The sequence below is a fragment of the Argiope bruennichi genome, chromosome X1 (genome assembly GCF_947563725.1).
Source record: "Argiope bruennichi chromosome X1, qqArgBrue1.1, whole genome shotgun sequence".
Classification (NCBI taxonomy): Eukaryota; Metazoa; Arthropoda; class Arachnida; order Araneae; family Araneidae; genus Argiope; species Argiope bruennichi.
The window spans coordinates 131,572,392-131,599,481 of NC_079162.1; the positions used below are offsets into that span (position 1 = coordinate 131,572,392).

General features: G+C 28.6%; 1 protein-coding gene across 1 annotated transcript in view; it reads left to right on the forward strand.

Moving 5' to 3' along the window:
* Nucleotides 1–27,090, forward strand: part of LOC129958256 (adenylate cyclase type 1-like) — a 176,282-nt gene that overhangs the window by 81,588 nt on the left and 67,604 nt on the right. Inside the window, exon 2 of the mRNA XM_056070568.1 lies at nucleotides 26,579–26,728. Within this exon, the coding sequence (XP_055926543.1) occupies nucleotides 26,579–26,728 (150 nt within the window). The remainder of the gene's footprint in view (nucleotides 1–26,578; nucleotides 26,729–27,090) is intronic.

The following is a 27,090-nucleotide window of genomic DNA, read 5'->3' on the forward strand; positions in this document are numbered from 1 at the left end:
TGTAATAAATCAGGTATCGTTTTTCCATAATTCTCCATTTATCAGCGGTAGATAGTTCTGCCTATTCTTTAAATTACCTTCGTTTTTGTTGAATGAAAGATCTTTTCTTATTTTTAATGAATGAATACATCCCATCGGATAAATGAGTTACCTTTAATTATTGTAACGGAAAATACTGAAGCAAATCTTTTTAATTTCCTATTGCTAACTATGTTATGAGGTGGTTAATATTTTCGAAATTCGTTATTAAGAAGAATAGCATAAATTTTGTTTTTATAAGTATTTTTTAGTTATAAAATGAATATTACTCATGCAATTTTCTATATATTATGTCTCATCAATTAAAGTATGGAAGAGAAACACGTTCCAAATTTGATCCATTAAGGGAAAAAAAATGAAAAGATTCTTTTTTCTTTTGCTTATTATTTTTTAAAATAAGAATCAGAGTGTTTGAATCTTCATATATTTCTTAATTTGACTTCTCTTTCCTGAATATACTAATGACATTTCTCGAATTGGGAATTTCTGCATAATAATGTTTGGGGACATTCAATTTTTGACTTTTATTTATTCATTTTAATGACATATGAATATGTATATATAATAACGGGATTGAAATATATGCAATGCATATTTTAAATATGTTATATTTTTGTTGCTAATACTTCTTGAATGCAGAAAACACATCCTTTTCCACCTTTGGTCTCAAAAACTGAAAAACTTCGAAGCATTGTTATTAAAGAACAAATTAGAAAACGAATAATATTTAATAAATGTCGATTTTTTAGAAATATGTTTTTATTCTTTAACTCTATTTAAATGGATTGCCATAAGAAGTACATAGGTTTTGTCTTTTTTTATTATTTTAACATCACTGTGATGAAGACATACAGAATATAACATTTCAATCATTAGATATCAGTTCATCTTAAAAATAAAAATGTACGAATAAAAATGGGAGGAAATATATATATATATATATATATATATATATATATATATATATATATATATATACATAACCAGGAACAAATCGTTATTCTTTATCATAATTTTAACCTTTTTTAAATCCTTTTACCATTTAAAACTGCAAAATAGACATTGAAGGTATTTTTCTGTTAAAAATTGACTTTACAAAATCGCGCTTGCAAAGGCATCGTTATGGAAGGAATAGAAAAATAAATCATAGGCTCTCTCTTTTGTAGTTGATGCTACTCAAATGTAAAACCTTCTACTGTACCAGAAATTTTAACGAAAAGAGAATATTTCATGCTTTAGACGTTACAAGATAATCAATAGATATGACTCATGGAAACAACTTTTCAGTTTGCTATTTCGGAATGAGTTATTATTTAACGTTTAAAAAAACTGCACGTTTTCTTACTTTAAAAGTTAACAAGTCTTTCTACTGTCTTTTAATTGTTTGAGTAGGAATACTTAACTCGTTTTATGTGTGCCTTGAAAATTATTTCAGACGAGTTAAAACTGCTAGAATATTCAGCGACTTAATGTAGTTCGTTCCTTTGTGCTAGGTGGGGTTGCTCTTCGGCAGCCCCATCAAGATTCCCTCCCGCATGGCCTTCGGCTAGGTCGGAGCATCGCACAGTATGCTTGACTGTTTCAGTAACACTCATTAGGCGCATTATATGATGAATTTCAATATTGATAATAAATGCGTCAAATATGTAAGCATACATAGTGTATGAAGACCCGCAATTAAGAATATTCAATTATATTTTTCAGTGGCATAACTTATAAGATAATTTTGGAAGAAAGCGATTATTTGTATAAGGAATGCATTAGTATTCCTTAAGATTCAAAATGCAACTGAATACAGGTGATCTTCAGTTTCTTGTGCATTTTAATGCAATGGTTGGAAATATGGCACTGAAATATATACCATGTTCGAATTAATTTGGTTTCTGCATTTTACTAAACGTTTCTATTTTCTGAAAGAAATCCACTCTATTAATTTCTCTTTCTTATCTAAAATTTCTCAGTTTTTTTTTTTTTTTTAAATTTTAACGCAGAACAAAAAGTAAATTTGAAATGAATCTTTGCAAGTTTCTTTTTCTTTCTTTTTTTCTTTTTTTTACGACCATTACTTTTCGGATTTTTACAGTCCTTTTTTCACTCTCTTTTTACATGTGCTTGAATTTGATTTTCATCTTCACCATGCGAATAATTAAATCTGTTTTGGCTGAGGAGTCACGTGTTAAGTGTATAAATTAAAATTTGTAACGCCTTTTTTTTCTTTTTTTCTTTTCCTCATGATTTAGCATTGGGAATGATTTCTTTTAAATTAAATGATTTTGCAATTATTTTATTTTGCTTTCTTTAAGGCTGATTTTCATTATCAAAGAATAATTTGGTAGAAGTGAAATAGAAGTAAGTGAAATAGAAAAGTGAAATAGAAAATTTTAATTCAAATATTCTAAACTTGTAGATAATTTTCAGGAAAATAACTTTTTTATTTTATTTTGAATTAAATTCATTTTTAAGTTTTCATAAATTTTATCATTTTGCATCTTTTATTTCATAAAACCATTTTAATTTTTAACCTGTGATACCATAAAATATTTCAAATAATGGAAGATTTTCTTTTAAATTATTATTTAGTATTAAATATAATAAATTTATTAAATCAGTATAGATTATTTTTTTTTGTCTGTTAAGGTTTTTCCAATTATCTAAAGTTAAACATGTCTTGTCTGCTGAAATATAAATATTATTATGATATTAATTACTCTACTTCAAAGTGTTTTTTAGAAGCAAGAGAAAATATTGACTAATTCTCAAGTTTTTAACATCGTGGCAATAAAATAACTTTTCCAATTGTAGGTGTATGCAGCTAACATTAATGAATAAAACCAAATTTCATATACATACTTCTTGTGTACACCACCACTGAACGAGGCAGTGTCGAAATGATTTGTTGTAGCCGACTGCTGTCTTTAACATAATTCATCCATATTACTGACAAATTCTCAGAATTCTCAGAAAATTCTCTTCGAAGCGATTGGCCATAAGCAACACAGATGGCAATCTCTGACCTTCATCCTCATGTTCCTCTACATTTGCCATCCTGTTTTACGAGCAGCAGGTCAGCACTTTGAGAAAACCTTCTCAAAATTCTCTGTGTTCCTACAAACGTGCATCCCATAACAGAAGAAAGGCAAACACTTTTAAACTTTAAATTTTTAGAAACTGTCAATTTTCAACATCATGTCTTTCTGCATTTTAAAATTTTCTGGCACTATTAGTACTGAGCTTAAGTCATTATTTTTAACTTTTAGATGCTTTCTTATTTCTGAGACTTCTATACATTCATTTAAATAATATTTAAATAATGGTTAACTGTACCGATTCCTCCACAGAGGCTTTTATTTTCCTGCATTCTTCCAAATCTTTGGAAATAAGAGGGAAATCTCCCATGTCCTGATATAATTTGGATTATCAGTGGAAAGTATTTTCTTATTTTTATTTCTGAGTTAGGCATAAAGCAATAAGTTATTCTTCCTTTTTTGGACATATACCATCTATCAAAACATTGTAATTTTATTTCTTCTCTTAATTCCTACTATAAGACAGTATTTGATTTGGGGGAAATTATATCAAAACTCTCTTTCTGTACCGCCAACTTTGCTCATTGATCCGCCATTTCATTACCATATATTCCAATATGAGTTCATATATAGATTGTGAAAATTATAAGGAGATGAATTCAATACTCGGACACAAAAGTTACCTGAAATTGACGACAAGGGCCATTAGCATATTGAAAATGTTGCATATGGGCCACCGGCCCCTACTATTAATAAATAATAAAATAATATTTGTTTGTAGCTTCATTCATTCATTTTTATGTGTATAGTTTTTATCACTGGAAAATAAATGAAATTTTGGTCCGTACATTCATTCTTTCTGACATAACCAAACTTCTTTCATCGGTTTATTTAATTCATTTTTTAGGAATTCTTTTCACTGTGCCATTTGAAAATTGGTTTCATTAGTTTGAGCTATACAGACTATCTTGTATATGGTCGATTATTTACTATTTAGATGCTTTGCACGATATATAGGTTGTTGCATGCCGAAAATGCCTGTGGGGTTTACATTCAGGAAAATACTTCACCAAAATGATGTCAACTCAAAACTCCGGTATTATTAACATAGTAAACGCAGCATTTATTTCCTTTCTTATTGAATTGAATTGTTATATCCGTAAGGGCCTTTATCAAACAATTCCTTTATTCTTCTTCTCGAGTTTCTTTCTTTTTTTTTTTTCTCTCTTGTTCTGTAATTCGTTTATATAAATTGAATTTCTGAACAACCATATGTTTTAAAAAAACAACTTTGACTTTTTTTAAATATCTATTTTCTTTTTAATGAGAATATCCAGAAATAATCAAAGACAAAAATACTAAAATAAGCCCGTTAGTCTAATTCAAATCGTTAGAAAAATTTTTTTGGAATAAACATTGCAATTAGAGTGGAAACAAGCTGCAATATAAAAAAAACAAACAAAGATTACACAGAAAATAAAAAAGTTTGAAGATTAAATTAATGGAAATAAAATTTCAACAATGAAGGCACAATCAAAAGTCACCTTCGGGCAAAGATTGAAACTATTGATTTTTTCTGTAAACATTCCGGCCAAAAATTTCTTTTCTTTCTTTTTTGTTGATATTTTCTAATTGTCCTCATTCCTATAGAGTCAAATAATATTTCGTTCCCGATATGCTCTTAAACTACCACATTGTGAGTTTTGTTATTTTCTGAACGGGAAGTTCATTTTTATACAAAATGAAAATAGAGATTTTCCTTACACAAATCTTTATTGAATATTTCATTTTTAATAAGCACACATTTTTTAAAGCAGTATGCATCTCACATACTTATTTTAAATGTGTTGACACCAAATTCTTTATACATAGTCTTTTTTTAATTCTGATAGTGAGAAAAATGAATTTACAGTGACTTGTATTCAAAATTATTCCATTTGTTTTAACATTTAAGTCTTCAAAAGTATTTTTTTTCGTAAATGTAATAGTAAATCTTGTGTTGGTTTATTATTCATTATTTGATATAAAGAAATCCATTATTTGATATGAAGGAATTAGACTTATTGAAAGTTTCTAAATGTTTTAATTTCACTTTTAATCCCCATATATCTATAAATACGTTGAAAGACTTTTATATTAAAACAAATGCATATAATATGGTGAAAGTTATTATATAAGCCTTTAGCAACCAAGTACTTTAGACATTCAATTTTAAAACTTTAAGTCATAAAAAGCCCAATAGAAGTTTCCATTCTGCTTGTAGTGCAATATTTTTCGTTGAATTATTTCGTTTTAAAAAAGTAGTTTAAATGGTAGTTGGTATAGTAGTTCTTTTTAAATAAACTGAATGCACTATTTCAACACTAGAGCGATGAAGAAGAGAACAGCCATTTTGCTATGTAATGTCATTGTCACGCCTCTTTTTTTCCAAACTTCTGTCATGTCCGGAGGCGAAGAATCTTGAGTTCAAGCGCTCCACCTACTCTTCCGCACATCGAGGATGAGAATATAATTATTATTGCTGCTATTGTTCTTAAAATATGTGCATAAGTCTATTTTTATTAAAGGATACTGATAACATACCCTCTGATACATGACTTTACGACTGCTTTTTATAACATTTGTCTCAGATTTTAAAATTCGCACTATGCATATTCAGAAATCTTAACACTGGTGTATTAATTAAAACCTCTTTCTTTTTGTTCAGGTGTGATACAGAACTGTCGACAAGCACATAGCTACATCCATTTCCACATGGTAGAAATAATTGTCAGTTTTGGTATTTTCATGTTCGAAAATAATTAAGAAAAATTACAAATTACGAATAATAAGAAAACCTAGCAGCGTCGTCGTATTTGCTGCAAATACATACACCATCTTATTGTTTGAATGAAGGGAAAAAATCAATTTTTCATTTGTTTATGAATGTTTGCTTTATTGATCTTTCCGTGATTCTTTGATCTTAATGATTACTTTGAACATTTTTTTCATTATATTTGGTTCTTAATTTTCTGGATGATTATTCCTTTGATCATTATTTCGGAATTTTTTTTCTATATATTGTTTTTTATCTCTGAGATTTTTAAAATGTTATATTTAGAATATGCTTTGATATTGTATGTGGGAATTTAGATGATTTGAATCTTCATTTCTTGGAAGAGAAACACAATTGCAAAATAAGGGGTCCAATTTTAATTCGTATTTCTTTCCTGTAATTATTTTTATGTAGTTTTATGACGAGATGATAATTAAAATAGCTACTATTATTTTGATAAGCCCACATTTCTATCTATAAAATAGGCGGATATATGTTTATTTCTAAATTTAGAGGCCTTGTCACAAATTTAGATGGAAACATTTATTGACGAAATAAAAATTTATAAAATACAGAAGAAAAAAAAACCCCTGTTAATTTGCAAATATTTGTCTCGTAATTCATCTTGCAGTCATAGTGACTTGAAAGAAAATTGCTAATCACACATATTTGGAACGATAAAAAGTCCATTCTTTGCGCTGAATAGGGAATAATGATGTATTTATTGAATTAGTTATGAGTAACGTATCTGTACTATATGAGGAAATGCCTTTGGCAGTACTTCCATATGTATAGCTGCACTTAGATGGTGTCCCTCTCACCAAACATTAGTTGCAAGATGATGTTGAATGCGGAATTCCCTTTCAGGGGGATTGGTTTTTAAGGAATTTCCTCCTAGATCACCTGACTTGACGCCTTTTGACTTTATTTACGAAGTCTCTTTTGTTCTTCTAACTAACATTCTTCTAACATACTTCATGTAGACTTTGCAGATCTTTTCAGTCGAATTCAAGAAACTTGACTTGCTCTCACAAACAATGAAATGGATCGCGTGTACGCGGTATTGTTAGAAGAATGCAGCTTGGTATAGGGATCGAAGGTATTAATTTTCAAACAGTTTTGTAGAAGTTTCGGTGAATATATTATATGATCATTTTTTTAAATTCAATAAGAATTATTGAATTCATTATTATTTTCTGATTTCGTCCTTTTAATAATTATTTTAATAACTATTATTATGTGTGTTTTATCCCTGAAATGAATAATGAAAGAGCCATTCAAGTATGAAAAGGTGATCTAAATCAATAAAGTTTGCCATTTAATATCTCAGCAAATTTTGCAGATACAAGCATACATTTTATGTGCTTATAGAATAGTGTAAAGGAAATATTTTATTAATTGTTATTTTAAACTTACTGTTGTTCATTTTTGTCTAATATTTCACTAATTTTTTATAAGAATTGTAAAAAAAGAATTATTTTTTAACTTTTAACTATTAATCTTTACAGAAGCCAAAGTATTTTCATAGAATTACTTTCCTTATTTAATGAAATTGTAAGAATAAGTCTAATTGTAATAGTTTAAGTGAAAAAACGCTAGTCCTACTTTTTTGGGTGCACGGTATTTTTTGTAATTATTAATTCAATTGAAAGGAATAATTTAAAGCGAACAGCTTTTTTTTCGGTAACGCTTATTTAACAATGAACTTTCGGTTTTTATTTTTCCTTTTTTTTTGTGACTATTTTTTAAATAAGTTTATTTTGTTTTGTGGTTCCTTTCTGTGGCTAAGTGATTTCTATTTTATTTCAATTGCGTGTTGACCCATGTTGAGCGATGCCTTTTTATACAATTATTTTTTATTTACTTCTGCTATCTTGTTGCAGTTTTTGAGAAGTAATATTACAATAAATTGCTCTTTCAAATTTCAATGAGTTTTAAAATATTTGTATTTCGTATTGTTTGAAGTGGCATAAATTTTCTTTAAAATATTTTAAATGTTTTCTTTTCTAAGTATTCTTTTTCTCTGTTCCTCTCTTATTCTCATTTTGGCTTCTAATGTTATTGTCTCTTTAAACTGCTCATTTCATTTCACTCATTTTTCCAAATAAAATTTGACTCGTGTCTGATAATAATTAATTTTACATGACTCTTTTGTGTAATAAGCTTTTGCTTTTATTGTTATTAAATCTTAAGGTTAACTTGAATTGATATAAAATATATGCTAAGTTAGTTTCCCTGAAATTTCATTGCTGTGCATAGTTTTGATATAATCAGAATTTGCTTATTAATTACTTTCAGTTTTTTGTACCTTTTTTAATCTAAATTTTAACGAATAGTCAAATAAAGTATTTCTTTTAAACTAATATGGTGCATGAATGACATTATACAGCTTCATTGAATATCACACAATGGATCTAGAGGTAGTGATATCAGTTCACCTTTCTCTTTAGCAAAATAGCTTTGTATTATAAAAACACTTCAATAATTCGAAGTTGATGGGATCAAAATAGAAATTGGAGTATCGAATTAGGAAAAATGGGTTTAAAATGATTATAGCAATAGAAAACGAAACTTTTTTAATTAAAAATATGAGGAAAGATTTATTTTTAATACTTTACATATTTAGAAAATGATAATAATAAATAAACAATAGGAAAGTTTTATGAATAAAGTGATTATGATTATAAAGTTTTTTAATAATTTTAAAAGTGATTATTTTGGTTAATAAGCCAATCTTGTAAGAAATATAGCAAAATCGTTTTAAAAGTTTCTATAGCAATTATACAATAAAACTTCAAAATCAACACTACAATTCACATCTCACGTGTTGAATTTTTATAAAATTTCCTTGTACAGGTTGATAAGTCCTCAAGTAAATTATTTGCGTATGATTTCTGAAAATACGAGTATCAGGTTGAAAATACGAGTATCAGGATAATTTTTGCAGTTTTCAGATCGAAATCTAGGTGATATTTCAACAAAATGTATCTAGAATATAAAATGTAGGATATTTTTTTTAATATATATCTATATACAAAAAAGTCAAGCGATCAGAGAAAATATTCGTACTATCTAAATTCCTCTATCTCTGGTTTCTTATTGATACCGTATAATTTAATTTCATAGTCTAAGAAACTATTCTTTTATAAGAATGGAGCAGCTTCCTTCTTATTATTTATTTAATTTTTACTTGTATTAAAGTTATTCTTCTGATAATCGTGCGTGACTTATGTCTGTATGTCAATCATCATCTAGACAAATAATTTCTGAAGGAATCATTCTTTATTATATCTATTGATTCTTAAGGAGGAAAAAAAAACGACATCTGAAGAGCTGTGTTTGCGCAATTATTGTTCTTAAATAGGTATTTTTACTGCACATTTGGTTATACTGTTGTCTTTCAAATTGAGGAAAAATAAATTGCTCCCATCATTTCATAATGATTTTACGGTTGTTTCTGGCCTTGTTGGATGTTTCAACATGTGTTTTCATATCGATCAAAATGGTTTTATTGTGAGCTGTTTCAAAGCGTAATAAAATAGATTCAACTGTAGAAACAATGGAAATTTTTTAATTTCAAGCATTAAAGAAATACGAATTTAACAAACTGTATTATCTTACTACAGGGTAAAGTATTTAATCCCGATAACATTATTTGTTGCTTTAATTTTCCATACTTTCAGAGAGGATTAAACGGCAAAATCTGATCATTTCTAAACCACACGAAGTGTTTCTATCCACTCATGTTATTTATTTTGAAGGCTAATTTAAAATTTAGATTTATTAATCACAATTTTGAAAGGTTTAACCATACCGTAAATGCTATTTTTCTAATGTCAAAATTATAAATGTGAATTTAACCATTTATGAATTTAAGGAAGTATTTACATCTTTTAACACATTTTATATTCACAATTGTGTTAGATTGTAATATTAAAAAACACAACTTTACTTTCAAGCCGTTTTCTTCCCCGTCTTATTTAAACATTAAAAAAACTTTCGATAATTTTTTAAACGGATTTTCTTAATTCGAAGAAAAGGGAAAAAAATCAGAAAAGTTTCATTTTTAACGTGTTTCGATATTATTTAGTTTTCGAATTATATTCGTTTGATGTTTTTCTTGCAAAACAAATTTTTTATATTATTTATTTAAATACTTTGCACAAATACTGCAATTTCGGGTCAGAGTTTAAAATCTATAAGATTTGAAACGTAGCAAAAGTCATTACCTGAAAGAATTGGAGAGTCTGTTTAGAAGCAAGCTATTAAACTTGTTAAATTTATTCCTGTTAAACTGAAATCTCACTTGAAATACTATCTCTCAGAATAATACAAAAAATGCAGAAGTTGAATGACAGAGAAAGATAAACTGGCTTAAATAAAAATATGAAAAATCAAAACGTCTGCCGTATTATGTCTTGTCCTCCATCTTTTCTCTTTGATAATTGTATCAAAATTTATCGGAGAAACTGAATTTTTTAATGAACTGCTCATTCTACAGTAAAATGAACTTTCTTATTTATCATACTTATATTTTTGTTTAATACTAACGACTTATCAAACAACGAATATAACTTTCAACAGGAATACAATTTTCTATTTCAATGATTGTTTTTATGCCTATTTCTTATTTTGTTGTAATAATTGATACCGAAGGATTTGTTGTCTTAACAAGCTTGTTACAAAGTATATTTGATTGTAGTCTTAGGTTTTTTTTTTTACGACACTCTGAAATGTAAGCCAACTTGTATTGTCGCTTGTGATGTTCTTTGTACCTGGTCATTTTACTTCTGATACTTCTTTGTGTCACTCATATTTTTTTCTCTTTTTATCATTTATGGTTTGCATGTAGTATCTTGGAAGCAAACAAAATGTCAAAATCAAACTAAATCTTGTACTGAGCAAACATTAAAATAGTTGATGTTTTGAAAGACTTGATTAGTTTGTTGTGATAAAACACTGAGAGAATGACGTTTTGAACCATTTCAGTTGCGAGTTCGAATGACTCAATCTCCCAGCAATCTTTGGCATCGGCTTCTTCCTTTAAATGCACCAATTGCTTTGATGATAACAAACGCTTGTGTGTGCCTTATTACAACTACATTCACGTATCTAACAACGGACAAATGCTATTTGGTATCTTGTAAAATTTTAACTCCAAAGTGAACGTATCTTGAAAATACCGAAACTATTTTATTTGACTCTTTAGTCGGGAGTAAGATATAACAGGAAATCTTTTCAAAGTGTTAATGACTAATCTTGCTTCTTTCCGAAAAGCTCTAACAGTACAGACTCTTAGTTATTTTATGGTACTTAATTCTTTCTTTATCTGTTGAATTGAACATAAAAGGCCTTAGCCTGGCACAGTGATAATCTGCTTTAGGTCATTATTTTTTGAATCACCCTCATGGACGAATTCTTTTTCTCTCATCTCTTCATTTCTTTTCATGGCACGTTTTCCTGAATGACGAGATGTAATCCTGCCAGATTCAGTGACAGATCTTAACGGCTTGCTAAATAATCGAGAAGTACTTTATTTGTTGAACTTAGCTAAGTACACTTCCATCCGTAAAATTTGCAGAGATACAATGTATTTTGTTGATAATTGTTGTTTCTTTTATCTTATTCCACTTAATCATTAATCTTAATGGAAAGATTTTAAATCATAGTTTAATCGGTGGTAAGAAATTTCGATACAGAGCTAACAAGATTTTTCTAGTTTGTGTAGGAAAGAGAGGGAATTTATATAAAGATAAGTTACTGGTTTTAATGTATTTGTAAATTTGATGAGTAATCAAATGTTTTGATATTAATTTCTTTTCTTTTTTTCTTGTCTAATTTTATTGCCAGCTTTCATGGAAAGGTTTTTAAAGATGAACAAGGAAAAAAATTTGCTTGAAAAAAACTTTTTAGTTTGTATGTGTATGAGGAAAAAGGCTTATTTTATGAGTTATGATACGTGAATTTTCCAATATTGATACTGAATTGAAATGTTTTCTGTTTTATGGGATTTTGTTCTGTTTTATGGGATCAAATGACTGAAAATTGTCTTTTACATTATTGACATTGATTTATTAATTTATCATATACAGGTTGATCCAAGGGGTGTGTAGACACCTCCTGTGCAAAAACTATAGGTTGGATCACAACTAAATTTTGTATATATACTCTTTTAAATATACAGTTTTGATTTCAGAAGGAAAAAAAAAAAGGTTTATACTTTGTTACGAGGGAATGAGAAGATTATAAATTTATGTGCATTTATTGTTTTTCCATCATCTGTAGCTCAAATTCCTTCATTTCTCTGCATTCTAGTCGGTTCGTCCAATTCTAATTTCTTCAAAATGCGGAATCATTCGCCGACGATTTGTAAGAATAACTCTATGCAAAACCTTTACCTGTCCAAATGCCTTGAACGCTGGTAGAAGCATTCTTATTTATCTGTTGAAAGAGTTTGAAAAGGAATGACTCTCTATCTGGTCTTTTGTCAAAACAACTAAAATCGTAGTTTAAAAAAAAATGTGTTTCGAATACTTTCTTATAAGAGCAGAGACATTTCAAATGCAATGCAAATTTCTAACGCTATTTTCCAGCTTATTACAAAAGTTGACATTGAAATTGTTTACTCAGGACAGTAAAAATTTGTAATTTTTGAATCTATTTAATTTAAATTACCCTGTAAGTCTTTATGGTTAAATTTCTTAGATTTTTTATTATTTTAATGACGTTAATCTATATTTTTTCTTATTTCTGTAAGAGAATTATCTTTAAAATATCAGATCTTCAAAGATGAATCATTTTTAATTTCGTGAAAACAAAGAATACTTTAATTTACTTCATCTTTAAAAGTTACAGTCACTGAAATTTGTTGAAAATAATAAAATATTTTGCTCCATCTTTGTATTTCAACGCTCTTAAACTTCTTTCAATATTCACCAAATGTATCATAACTGCATTTCCTCGCATCTTGAATCTATCATAATCATTTATCTTCAAATTGTTTTACCTACACGCACGTAATTCTAATAAAACACATTTGCAAAAAATCTAATGAATTATTAGATTCTGATGAACTGTTGCATAATCTAAGCTAAGGAAAGAAATGTCTGCTTGATTCGTAGGATGGGGTGATGAAATCATTTGAACCGCATGATTGCTTGCTATTATGTGTGTGTGTGTGATTTGGTAGGTGATTCGCGTCGAATAATGTTGTTTTCTTATTCTACACTTAAACATGATAAATATAACATAAAATTGCATTTAATATCTATAATTATTACCTATTCTGTATATTAGTTCAATTTACAATCCATATTTAATTTATAATGATATAATATTTGCCTTCCAATTTCTTGTCAATTTTATACTACGCAATATTTTTTATAATTACTAAAAATACAACAACCACGTTTAACCATTAATGTTGACAATTTATATAATATAATATTTGAGAGAATAGCAGATTAGCATTTTTCAAACAAGAATAAAGTATCATTGCTGAGACATCGAATCGTCGGTGATTTCACCTCTCTACTTGTGATATTGTTCTTCGTCTCTTTCCTTTTTTTTAATCTCTCATTATCTCTCCGAAATAAATTTTGCAAGTTCTAATTCGAATTCAGTGAAGAACTAAAATAAGATGTTAGATTTTCTGTAGTTTTATTTGAAAGAAATAATAATCTTCCTTTTTTTTCCTTGTTAAACCAGCCGTTTCATCGTATGCTAATGTGGCTAGCCATTAACCTCCAAACTCAAGTATTTCTTCTATATCCGGTAGAATCAAAGTAAAAGGCTCCTAATTAGATTCTTATTTTGGTATCGACCACGCTCTCTTTTGATCAATTACAAGAGAGACAAATATATCATTTTTTGTTCTATATTCAATGCACCGTAACTAATTGTAATTCATTGCCTCAATCAAATAGTTTAAATAGTTTTAAAATTAATGGATTCAAGCGTTGTTTATTTTCGGCGTTTTAGTCCTTCTTTATCATTACTGTATTATTATATAGAAATTTTATACTCTAAGCGTAGAAGGCGCAGTTTAGCCAAATATGGCTCTTGCGCCGAAAAAATCCCCTCCCCCCCCAAAAAAAAACAAACAAAAAAAAAAAAGCATAGAATTTTATTTAGTAGAATAAAACGTTTTATTCAAGTTCTGAGATGTTTAACAGGGGAGGGAGGCGTTGACAACAAATAAATCTTGAATATTGATATTATTATGCTTTTTTACAGTTTTCCTATGAAAATATTTTTTATTTCTCCAGTTGTGTTTTCCAATCAAGTGATATTTCAAGATTAAAAATCAACGGGTGGGAGAGATGGGAGTTATTTCCATAAAGTTTTTTATGTAACCATTTAAACCTATATAGCATATTAATATATATACGAATAAAAATATTTTCATGAAACAACCCATAAAAAATGATTCGAAACAGTGATTTTGGCCATGACAAATGTCAATGCAATTTTCATTTTAAAAGTGCAATAAATTGACTTGTTCGGTGGTTTGTGGCCTACGCAAACGTTTCTGGTAATTTTAATGCGCCACCGTACATATCAACCGTGAAATGACTTTTCTGGAATCTGTTTAAGCTTAACCTTCTGGCAGACACATTGTTAAAATTAATGTTCAAAGCGAATGAAATAAATACACTCTTCTTTTTTGCTGTAGAACTGACATGCTCCTGAAAGAAGCTGCTTCTTGAGAGTCATTTCCGGCAGCTGTTGTGGAAATAATATTTTATCTTCCTTTTTTTATTGTTGAAATGCAAATAAGGACTTTGACGCTATTAGTCATTACTTAACTATCTGAATAACCGCGAAAAATTCTCATATCAGCAGCTAAAACGAATGAACAAAATTAAAACCACATTTCCTATACAGACTGTGGAAGGCGCAGGAGAATAAATTCTGCAGAAAAAAAATAGTATTAAAAGTTACCGCTAGGAGAAATACTAGCGCTGCTGTCCCGTATGAATGAGGCAATTTACATATTAGGAATTACTATGTAAAATTCCTAGTACATGTATGACAGCAGCGCTATACATTTCTTGTAAAAAGGGAAAAGCAAACGACCTATTAGCAGTTCATTCTTGACTATCGATGTGTTCTTAACTGTTGTTTGTGATTGATTGTTAATGTGTTCTTAATATGGGCCCTACCTTACATCAGCGCACTTTCCTGGTTAAATTGTTTTACACTAGACAGTGTAATGCCTTGGATGCTCTTAAGCAAACCTGCATATCTTGAAACAGAATACAAGACTTGCAGTTTACACACAGCAGTGGAGAACGTCATACACCGTATGCAATAGGTTGCACACAGGGAAATATTGAAAATGTAATATGGCGTCCTGGGGATCTTACTACTGATGAATAAAATATTATTTTTCTGTGAATTCCATAAATTTATTCCTAACTGTACTCCAGCAGTGCCAGTGTTTCCCCTATCGACAACTTTTGGAACTAATTTTTTTTTCTGCGGAAATCATTTTCCCATGCTTTTCACAGTCTGTATATGAAATGAGATTTCATTTCGTTCATTCTTTTTATCTTCAGATGCCACGAAACAAGTTATTTTATGGCCACCCAGTATATAAATTTTTGCTTGAAAAGAATAGTGTCTTTTAATATTTGGCCAAATTGGACAGTTTTTATAATGTTCACGTTTTTTTTTCCCCCCGCCTTTAAAGGAGAAATTTAAAAACAAAGTCATTAAATTAATTGTAATTGTCTTTCGGAAAAATATCCTTAAACTGCTAATAAGCTGTTAAGAAAATTATTACAGAAATAAAATGGGATATGCGCATTCTTTCATCAGTTTGTTAATTATTTTTTGCAGTTTCAATTTCGTTTACTTCTTCAAAGGTAAAAAAAAAAAAATAACTAAATGCATAATATATCTATAAAAAACGTAGAAACTGAAGTTAATGCTTTAAAATTGGAAAGTTATGAATTGAAACTGAGATGAAACTGTAGAATTAATTTTAAAAATTCCACTTCTTAAAAATCGGCAGCAACTAGTTACTAGATATTATTCTACTTTTCAGGACAAATGTTATAAGAGAAATAAAGGAGAGGTAAGTTTCTACTCGTAAATGTGATAGAAATATTGAAAACTAGTTCAGATTGGATCGAAAACAATATTTATTTGCCGAAGAATAGCAAAATGTGCGACACTATTGGAATAACCTGCTTTGCTCATTATGTTGATCATGAAATAATAAAAGAAATAAACAATTTACATTTTTATTTCTTCGTGCTATATAAAATGTGTGAACTAAGATGTAATTATAGTTGCGTTTTTCTTTTCAAAATTATATTTATGTATCATTTTAATGCAGAAGAAAAAGGTAAGGCATCTGAAGATGTCCGATTTTACTTGCATTCATCTTATAATCTGAATATTTGAATCAATTATTGCCAGATCCTATATTCAGAAAAACTCCTCTCGGCAAGCCAGAAATGAAGTTATCATAAATTCTTTTCATTCAGATGAATGAAAAGAAAATTTCACCCTTTCCGCTATTTTTACCTTTAATTTCATGTGGAAATGAAAGAAGAGGTAACTGAGGGAACCAAGTTAGGGTTAAAAAAGAGAAACTGGACGCTATATCTAAGATAAAGAAAATAATTTTTGAACATGAGCAAATTTCGAAAAATTATTTTGAAATTGGAAATAAGAATCTAAAAAAAAAAATGGTTTGAACTTAGTAACTAAACCCTTTTTAATTTTTTTATATTAAAAAATCCATGAAGTTGTTAGAATAATAAATAAACCTGTATAATTCATTGAAAGAGTCTTTATAAGATAAATTCTGGTAAATTTTTTGGATAAGGAACAATAACAAACTATAAGGAAATGAATATGCCTTTTCAGAGTAAGATTTCTGCCCCCCCCCCTTTTTTTCTAGATAAGGGAAATGAAGGAGGGAAAAAACATATGAACTTTCAACATTTATTTACTATAGAGATACAATTATTAAAATTTTCCTTTGAATTTCATTTAAATGACGTATAGAAACATAATTCTTAAACAAAAACTGAAATAAGAATAGGGAATTATATTCATAGAGCCAAAACATAATGCGTAAAATGCACTGAACATTTTCTTTCAATCTTAACAAATTGAGTTTATTATCTCGTTTACAGTCGCATTGCTTTTAAAAGAATCCGCAATAACGTCTGATTTGATGAAGATATATTTTGATATTGCAATGTGGGAATATCGGAGTGAGAAATTTTTGTAAGAATCCACTTCCATTCAAAAATGCGAATGATTTGTATCCTGAAAATAAGGAATAAAAACGATTCGTTACAGGAAAAAGCATAAACATTTTTATATTTTCTTCAGGAAACTTGAGTTGCGAGTGTTTGGTATAGAAGTAAGGCTCGGCGATTGCATGCGTGTCATAGATTCTGCATTTCTCTTTCATCCATTTATTTCTTATTTCATTTATAAAAAAAATTATTTTTCAAGGTTTTAGATGTGCAAGAAAAATAGCGTGTTTACACGTGGCGCCATCTTTGAAATAAGAATAGAAGAAACTGGCGTGAAGGCAAAATGATGACAGCATTTAACATACTGATTAGTACAAGAACATTACATATTTTCAAATTCTATTAACACGAAAAATAAATTACAAGAATAAAAATTCAGGAAATTTCAACATTTGAAATTCTTGGATTGCTTTGTTTACTTTTTACCTTGTAATTCTGAATAAATATAACTATTTCCGTACCTGATAGACATAATTTTTTAATAATATTTTATTTTATTTTGGAGTAAACTTAATTTTCTTTCTTTGAAACTACGCTGATTTTACTTTAAAAAAAAAGAATGTTTCCATTAATTAAAAAAAAACTTTTACATTGATTGCCCCGAAAATTTATTGTTCTAATGCAATGAAACATGCTCGTTTCATTCTTATGAAATGAGGCATAGTGGTGAAAACTATTTTAAAACTTTACTTTTTAAGTATTTTTATTCCTGTTTTGTTTTACATAAAAATTAAAAAAAAAAAATATTGTTTAAATCTTACCCTGTTTTTATCGCTATGATAGATTATTTGAACAGTTTCTCATAAGTTACATTAGGATATATTTATATTCTACTTCGTGAGAAATTCAAAACAAGAAGAACCAATCGAAATAATGGCTATATTATGGCTACCTAAACAGTAACACCACCATCTTTGTAATGGTCAACTGCCAGGATGTTTGTGGACGAGTAGGTAGTTCCGATTTCACTCCAAATGTACTTTGTATTTACAGATGTATCAAATGTACGTATGATATTATTATACGTGAAATACAAATATGTACGTGAAGTATAATTTTTCATTACTGATTTGTCCCTTTGACAATATCCCGACACTACTCATATAGCTTCGTGTTTGAAATATTTCATGGAACACATTTAACTGGTTTATGAGTAAACAGAAGAATAAAGTTGAATCACTACTTAATCACCATTTGGCGTTGTGTTCAGGTGACCATGCTTGTTTGTACGACTTATACCAATATGACCGCAGTTATCTGAAGGTTTAATTTGAAAGTAATCTATATATAATAAATCTCATTTGTAGTAATTTTAATTGTTCCAGTTTCATAAAATCTTTCCCACGACTGTAAAGTAACGCTTTTTCCATTTCCTAACTGTTAACAACATCTCTAATTTTAACAGCCTCGCCTTAATTTAACCTCTATAATTCCATGGGTAAAATCGTCTACATATTCTTTAATTCATACTATTTGTTATATTAAGAGAAAAACATAGTCATGTAAATAATGCGTACATAATATTTTTTAAACATTGTCCTTCTTCACGTATCACTCTCTTTTATGTCTTAAATATCTGTCAACTGGTTCAAAATGTTTCCATTTTCTTCACTTAACCTATTACCCATACCGTTAATTATGTCAGTTTCTTTTGGTCCCTCACAATTTATTTTTGTGTGTAAAAATTAGGATTTTATGCTTATCTCTTAATTTATGGATTTCGGCTCATTATATAATGATTTAGAATAGATCGTCGAGAGTAAGCTAATGCAACGTGAAAGAAATAATCTGTTGCAGTCCAATTATTTTCAGTGAACAGACAGTTTTCCAATTAAATGATAACATGCCTGTCTGAACAGTAATTACGCCGAATTCATAAGGGATAATTGTTTAATTATAGATTGAGGCCAGACTTAATAGCAAGAGATCAATTTTACCGTTATTGGTTCTTAAAATGGGCGTGTATTGATATTTTCCGTTCTTCGATGTAGTCTGAAAATTTGATGCATAATAGTGAGTCATAAGAACAACTCATACTTATTAATACATACATAATTTTCACCCAGTAAAGGTTCGATTTAACGGCAAAATGAGTGAGATAATATCTTCTAGATTAGACTCCGTTTCCTTTGTAGAATTCAACGCATAAAAGCTTGATTTCAAGGCAATATGAGTGAGATAATATCTTCTAGATTAGACTCGGAGTCCTATGTAGAATTGTCTACAAAGAGATGTTATATTAGTAATATGCGACAGACTTCGAATCCTTTGCCATCTATTCAGAATTTCTCCTTTGTTAAGGGAAATGTATTGAAATGACGAGAGATTTCGATCTCAAACAATTATCATTGTATTATTATAATTATCATTGTATCAAGTATTACATCGCCATTAACTATCCTTGCATTTCATCACTGGTTGTATTTTCGTCTGCATCAAAAGTCCAAAATCTTGAAATATATTTTCCTTCGACTGACATGGATTCATCTCTAAATGTGCGTTGAAAAAAAAAAACTTGAACGCGTTGACCAGAATAATAAGTTAATTATGAATTCTTAATAGCCAGAAGTTATTCAAAATTTCTGTAACTGTTTTAAACATGACAAAGAATATACTAAAGCTAATAATTATTATTGCAAGTATTTACTACAACATTAAAATATATATTTCTTTACCTATTCATTTTTTATCAAGCCATTCATCGTTATCTGCATCGTATTATCAAAAAGGCAAAGTAGGCAATTGTCTAGGGAGTCTCACAACTCAGAAGAGCTATAAAGTGTTTTCAAAGTAATGTCATTTTGTGCTTTCATTTGATTTACAAGATTCAAGCACATGAATGCATACAAATTAAAATTCAGTAATCTTTAGATTTCAGAACATTGTACTTGGGAATTTTTTTAACGTTTTGAAATTCGACTGCAGATTTAGTCCAATTTTTCTTGCAATTAATTGATTGAATCACAAGTCAGCAGTCCAGGAAAGCTTTACATTTAAGTATTTAAAATGTATTAAAAATGTTTTATAATTTTTTGACTGTCCGTTTAAATTACTTTTGCATTTAACTTAAAATTGTTTTGAGCGTGAGATGTTTAAAACAGTTCTTTTACATATATGTAGAATCAAATGTTTCGTTACTTTTCTTTGTTACATAATTGGTTATTTTAAAACGTTTTATGCAAATTTTATACAGATACTCTTTCTCACATATTTTATTAAAATGGAATTTTAATGTAACGAATCAATCGGTTCTGTAATTCTTTTTACTTCCCCCCCCCTTCCTTCGGAAGTAATATTAAAAATGGTCAAAGGTAAAATTCAGTTGCTTAACTAATATAAATATTTGCGGTCCTTTAGGAATAATAGAATATTTATGCAAATTGTTTTCGGCGTATAGAATTATTTTGATAGCTAAAGTGAGTCGACCGTTCAAGAATTTTTCTTGTTTATAAACACTCGTAGAGACAACGGAAATTTAACAACTCTCTCTTTACAACATCGTTCCTTGCACTTGAGAGAAAATTGCTAAGACGAGGACATAATTTCTTAAAAGAATGAGTTTACCGGACATCGTAGGACAAAAAATTCTAAAATTGCTGCTTTATGAAACTAGTCAATTTAATCCGGATATAATGAATAACTTGACTGTTAAGTCTTAAAAAAAGAATAAGGTTGCTGCAGATGGGCAAATACAAAGATCAAAAGGGTGAAGAAAAAAAAAACAAAAACAAAAAAAACGAATAATAGCATGAAAAATCAGCCACTTTGAGTTAAGATATGTGCTGCTGTGAGAAACCGACATCCGTTAGCCAGGTCAGGAGGGGGGGGGGGCATCTGCAGAAAAATAGAAGCAAAATGCTTCAGTCATGAGAAATAGCTTGAAGGGAAAGTTGGTAGCATTTCCGAATATATCGAGCGTATTTGATCGATGGCTTATTTTTCATCTTTCTTTAAGATAGGAGTGTAGTCTGAAATAAACATGCATAAGAATTAGATACCTAATTAATCTAATTTCCTACAAATATCCATTGCTATGATCGAATGCCTTTCACTTCCGATATAATTTTTACAATATAACAATACGTTATTGATTTGAATTGTTTGTCGTTTATTTTCGCATTCAGTCTAACTTAGAGATGCTTTGCATTTTTAAAAAATATTCTTCGCTCGTTTGCCATGTCAATAATGGCATATATGTGTGTGTGGGGGGGGGAATGAAATGGTTCGTTTTTTCGTTGTTCGAAATGAATCGTTGTTCGATTTTTTCAAATTATGTAATTTGATTAGTTCATTTAGTGAGTAACCTTCTGTTAATGTGATTTCGCTTTCTTCAAAATGATTAGGTGATTGTAATTGCCAATGAAAATATTTCATCGGTCAAATCTGAATGTCAATATATATTTCGGGGAGAAAGCGGATTGAAGGAATTCCGTTCTATATTAAATCGTTTGTATCTTGTTTACTTCTTTACTTCGGTTCTATTGTTATCGCACAATAAATGCCAATTATTGATTTAAAATAATTACTTAAAATTTCATTTAAGTTTGCTTTTGATTAATTGATAATGGGCGCATGTAAGAAGAAATATCTGTCAGAGCTAGGAATCATAGAATGCTAGTTTTTTTTTTTTTGTTGTTGTTGTTGAAAATAGACCACAATAGAAAAATCGATTTCAACGCCCTGCAAAAATAACCTTTTCGACCTTCATTAGCTAATGAAGATAAGGACAAATTCTTTTACATACTGAAAAAATAAATCTGTTGCAAAAATACTCTGAAATGTCATTAAAAGTTTTGTTTTAAATATTCCGATCATTTGGTGATAAATTAAGATATTTTGTATGTTGTCATTTAAAACTTTCTTCTCTTTTAAAAAGAGCGGTATAAAACGTATGCGCTTATTGGGTATGATATTTGATTTCGAATACCATTTTTCATTGGTTGCTTGGTAGCTGAGACCCTGAAATCTACCACGTTCATTGTTTGTGAACTGTGGAAAGGGCTTCGACTCTCTTGTAATTACTCTAATTTATGATCCGTTCTGTATTAAACATAGTGTAACTTGAAAACATTTTCAGTCAGCTTATCTAATTTTCCATAGGACTTGAATTATTTTATGCACACTTGCTTCTTTATTTCTGCTAAATATTTTTATTTAGCTTCACTTATTTCACACTCGTAAAGATGGATTTTGATCACGCATTTCTTGATATGCTGGAGGATTAAGGTTTTGTCTAATTGTGTATTCCCAATGAAGAAACCCTATTTTAGAATTTTCAGAACTTAATTATCAGTGAGTCACAAATGAAGCTTATACGATGTATCAAAGGAGGCATCTTATATTGAATTTCTATCAATACGTCTCAAGCTTAATAGTTTAGTAGAGTCATAGTAGTATAAAAAGAGTTAGTAAATAATTAGTATAGTAGAAAATAATTGTTTTGGATGTTTCGTACAGTAATAAAAGTGTTTAAAAATTTTTTAAATTAAATTTATTCTTTGCTATTTTGATATATGGTTTATAATTAAACAATATTTATAAATGATAATCGTAACGTGCTACAGAAAATTAGATTTCTCAGAAATTTTAATTGTGTTCTTTTAATAAGAATGACGCATTTCCTTAAATATCTTCATTAGCAACATTTGTCATAAAAATATGAGTATAACGGAATTTGTAACCCCTATTCATTTATAACGCATGCCATAAAAATAGTACAAGAGGTATTATACCATCTTTAAATTTAAGTTCGCAAAATTAGGAAGTACCTTTCTTTATTAATACACTTATACACTGCAAGACCTGTTAACCCTTAACTGGGGACGTGCGGTCTGTGAGACCGCTAGCGATGGATTTTCGGTCCCCCCCCCCATTCTCTTTTTTGCTCAATTGAATGGATTGACCCCTTAGCTTCCTGTTTTGCGATCTTCAATACCCGTGCACTTTTTCAACCAATTTCAGCGGATGCTTTTTAAAATAATTCAGTTATTTCTTTGAGCGCGGTCTATAAGACCGCACCTCCCTGTTAGTGTCCCAGTGATAAACAAGTCTAAGCAGATGGCTCTAAAACTTGGGCCCCGAAATATCATCCGATTTACTGATCCTATTATGAAGCAGTTCTCCAGACACTTTTAAATGAAACAGAAAGTGATTTTAGTGATAAGGATATTTGTACAGAAGAGTTTTTCTATGAAAGTTCATATTCAACTGATTCTGATATGTATGTTCAAACATAATTAATTTTTCTAGTGATAATGTATTTTGAAAAATTTATAAAATATTTATACAGAATTTATAGGTTGATTTTTATACTAGTTCTTAACCTGTATGTTTAAAATGCCCTAGAAAACCGTGCTATGAAAGCCAGTCACACAAGCCAATAATAAAAAAAAAAAAAAAAAAATTAAAAAAAAAGAGCCAATTTTACCCATTGTCAAATTTTTTTTTCATATAATTGTTGAATTTTACATTATATTGTCTTCTATATACCTTCATATACTGTAAAAATAAATATGATTTAAAAAATAAAAAGTAATATGTTTTTTCAAGAATATCATTTATTGTAACAGGTAATTTGAGAAGAAAATGTATGTTCTAACGCATTTACTTTTTTCAATGATAATATATTTTGAAAAATTTCTAAAACATATCTATATATCAAGACAAATATTTGCAAAATATATTGGCAGTTTTTCATACTAATACATTCATTAGAAAATTTAATTTGAGTATAAATGAAAGGTGATCTCGTAGACCGCACCTCCCCAGTTAAGTCCTAAAATTTCACATCCCCTGTTAAAGGTTAATTTCTGAAAGTTTTTTTGAATTTTTTTTATACCTTTAAAATTTAAAATAATAGGACTAATACATTTTTTTTTTCTTATTTTAGTACTTTTATTTATTTAAATTTTGGGGGAAACTCAGTTGTGCTTCGAAAGAGATATACAAAAGATTTCAATTATAATACGATAGATTTGATGTTAAATGAATTGCAACATCCAAATAAATTTTTTGTATTGACTCGAAGACGCAAGAAATCGCGGAACACAATGAAATGATAAATTAATTTTAACTTAGAGGAATAGATAATTTCGGAGATTTAGCGTTTATACAATCAAGGGATATATTAAAATAATTAACCAGAATTTTAGATCTAAAATATAAATATTACTTTGAATTTTAATTCTTGTATTAGATTTTTGTGGCACAGATAATCAGATAAATAATGTGAAACTCTATAGATTGAATAATTGGTAAATCTGCTTTATATAGTTATATTTTATTTTTAAAAAAAATTAAAGTAGACATTTTTAACGAATTGTGTTACGAAATAATAAGCGCTTAAAAAGTTCTGTAAAAACTACCAGAGGAGATATGATTTTGTAACGCACAACTAAAACGTATTCCAAAATTTTAGATGTTATAATATATACTAGTAAGGTACTCTGACTGTATTGTATGTGTATATATATATATATATATATATATATATATATATATATATATATATATATATATATATATATATATATATATATATATATATATATATATATATATATATATATATATATATATATATATATATATATATATATATATATTTATATATATAATCATCTTCCATTTATAATTGAATTGATTATATAATTATCTGCTTGTTATTTTCATCAGGCTAATATGCCACAAATATATGTTTGCTGATATCACTCTGATGACGTAAATATTTTTTTAACAAGTCAAATGTCTCGTTGCTACTGACTAAACAGTCCATTGGATCCTGTTGCAGTAGACAGCGTCATTCTTAATATGGCAATTAAGACTAGTTTAAGATACGTAATATACAGCTTTAATAGTAGCACCCGAGTTGCCTCTATACGTTCTCTTATTTGTTCGAGTCAATGCTGACCTTGCCTTCTCTTTTATGACACTTATTCTATGGCTTCCTGCATTCCTTATCTATAAAGATGGGGATTTCCATTTATATTCAGAAGCCTTTTCATTTATCCTGCATGTTTAAAGTAGATTTTTTTTTTCATTTTTAGATTTAACAAGGTAGTTAAAAAGAGTTTTACATATTAAAAGAATGGTAATAATGACTGTCATAATTTGAGTGCTATAACAGAAGGAAAAAAATTATGAATTTTTAAAACCGCCATTTCTTTCATATCTTGACAAGCTTTTTTATACAACGTGTATTCTATGGTTTCTTACAACCTTTAATGCCCAAACATCTACAAGAACGGCCATTCTCATTTATTCTGCCTGCTTAAATAGTTTTTTTTTCCTTTAAATATACAAATATTGTTCTCGTAAACAAAATTCTCTTATTTTGAAACATTCAAATAAGCAATTGTGTGATGGACGTTGCTGGTGTTAGCTTAAATACATATTGTTTGGATTGTAACTGATTTAAGGCTTTTTAACATTCATAAAACACAAAATGGTTGTAGTGATAGTAAAGACACGAAAAAATTATGTAACTAATTTTAACAAATTCATCATGTAAAAAATTCAATCATTTTGTAATTTTGTAATCAATTCATCGTCATTCATCCATTTTGTAAAGGTGTTTATTTACCATGATTATTGGAATTAAAATTAGACAAACATTTTCAGTGACTCATATCAGGAAGGATATATTTATATAAATAATTCCTATATGATATTTAAATTTTAATTTTAGGTTAAGGCATTAACTTAGGTTTATAAGGGGAGAAAATGTGCTCTTCTAGCAATTTTATGATGCTAATTCTTTGGCCTCTAAAATTTACGCGTGCATTAGTGAATAAGTCACTTTAAAAATACACTTCTATTCGCATAAATACACTTTTAGTTGGCATAAGATTTTTTTAAATTTAATTATTTTCTACATCTTACTTTTAAAAATTTATAATCGGTTGTAATGAACATTGTGAAATCTTGTTTTCAATTTTTTTCATGTTCTTGAACAACCGATTCCACTAGTTTAAAATCAAATTTTAATTAAATTTATGAATGAACTGTTAATTAAATTCTGGAACTATTGTATTTCATGGGGTACGTGATTGTACAAAATCCAGCCCATCAAGAAGCGAATGAACAATTGATTACAGATTTCTCTATATAAGCAAGAAACAAATCGAGTTAAATAAAAGCATAAAATGATTAAAAATACGTTTTAAAATGTATTTTTATCATTGTACTAAATAGCAGGGTTTTTTAAATATTTTTTTTATTAATTAATTATTATTATTTAACTATTTTCTATATCATAATCTATGAGATCTACTGTTTCCTGAACTGACTACCTGATGGACTGGAATGAAAATGAATGAACGTATTAAATCGAGAATACACAAAATCAGGTTGTGTGTGAAAATATTTGATTTATTAATTACTTATTAAAGTACCTGAAGATAGAAATTGCCTTTCAGGTTGCTGCAAATCTATTGGCTTTCATATGTGTTAGTGTGGTAGGACTCTTCGTTCACAATTTGATGGAGCGTGCACAACGAAAAGCCTTCCTCGACACCCGAAACTGCATCAAGGCACGACTTGAAATGGAAGACGAAAATGAAAAACTGGTAAGCTTATTTTTCTTCGTATTAAATATGTATCAGGAATGAGTAAAGCTTTTTCTTCGAGAATTTTTCAATTTGATGTGGATTCCGCATATTAACCATCTTCCATGTCGCAGATTTAGATCTATGAATTTTCATTCATCTCTTTCTGTTTATTATATTCATGTGCTTAAGGTGAGACAAAATGAGGAAATGCGAAGAAGTTTATTATTGAATTCAAGGTGGAATCAAACGACAGTGAATATCGCAAACTATGCGTTTTGATTGTGAATTGAATTCTTTTAGATGTGATAGAATAGTTTGAGTACCTTCTCTGTCTGGGCCAGATAACTACTTTTTCTATTACTAATATTACTTTGAACTAA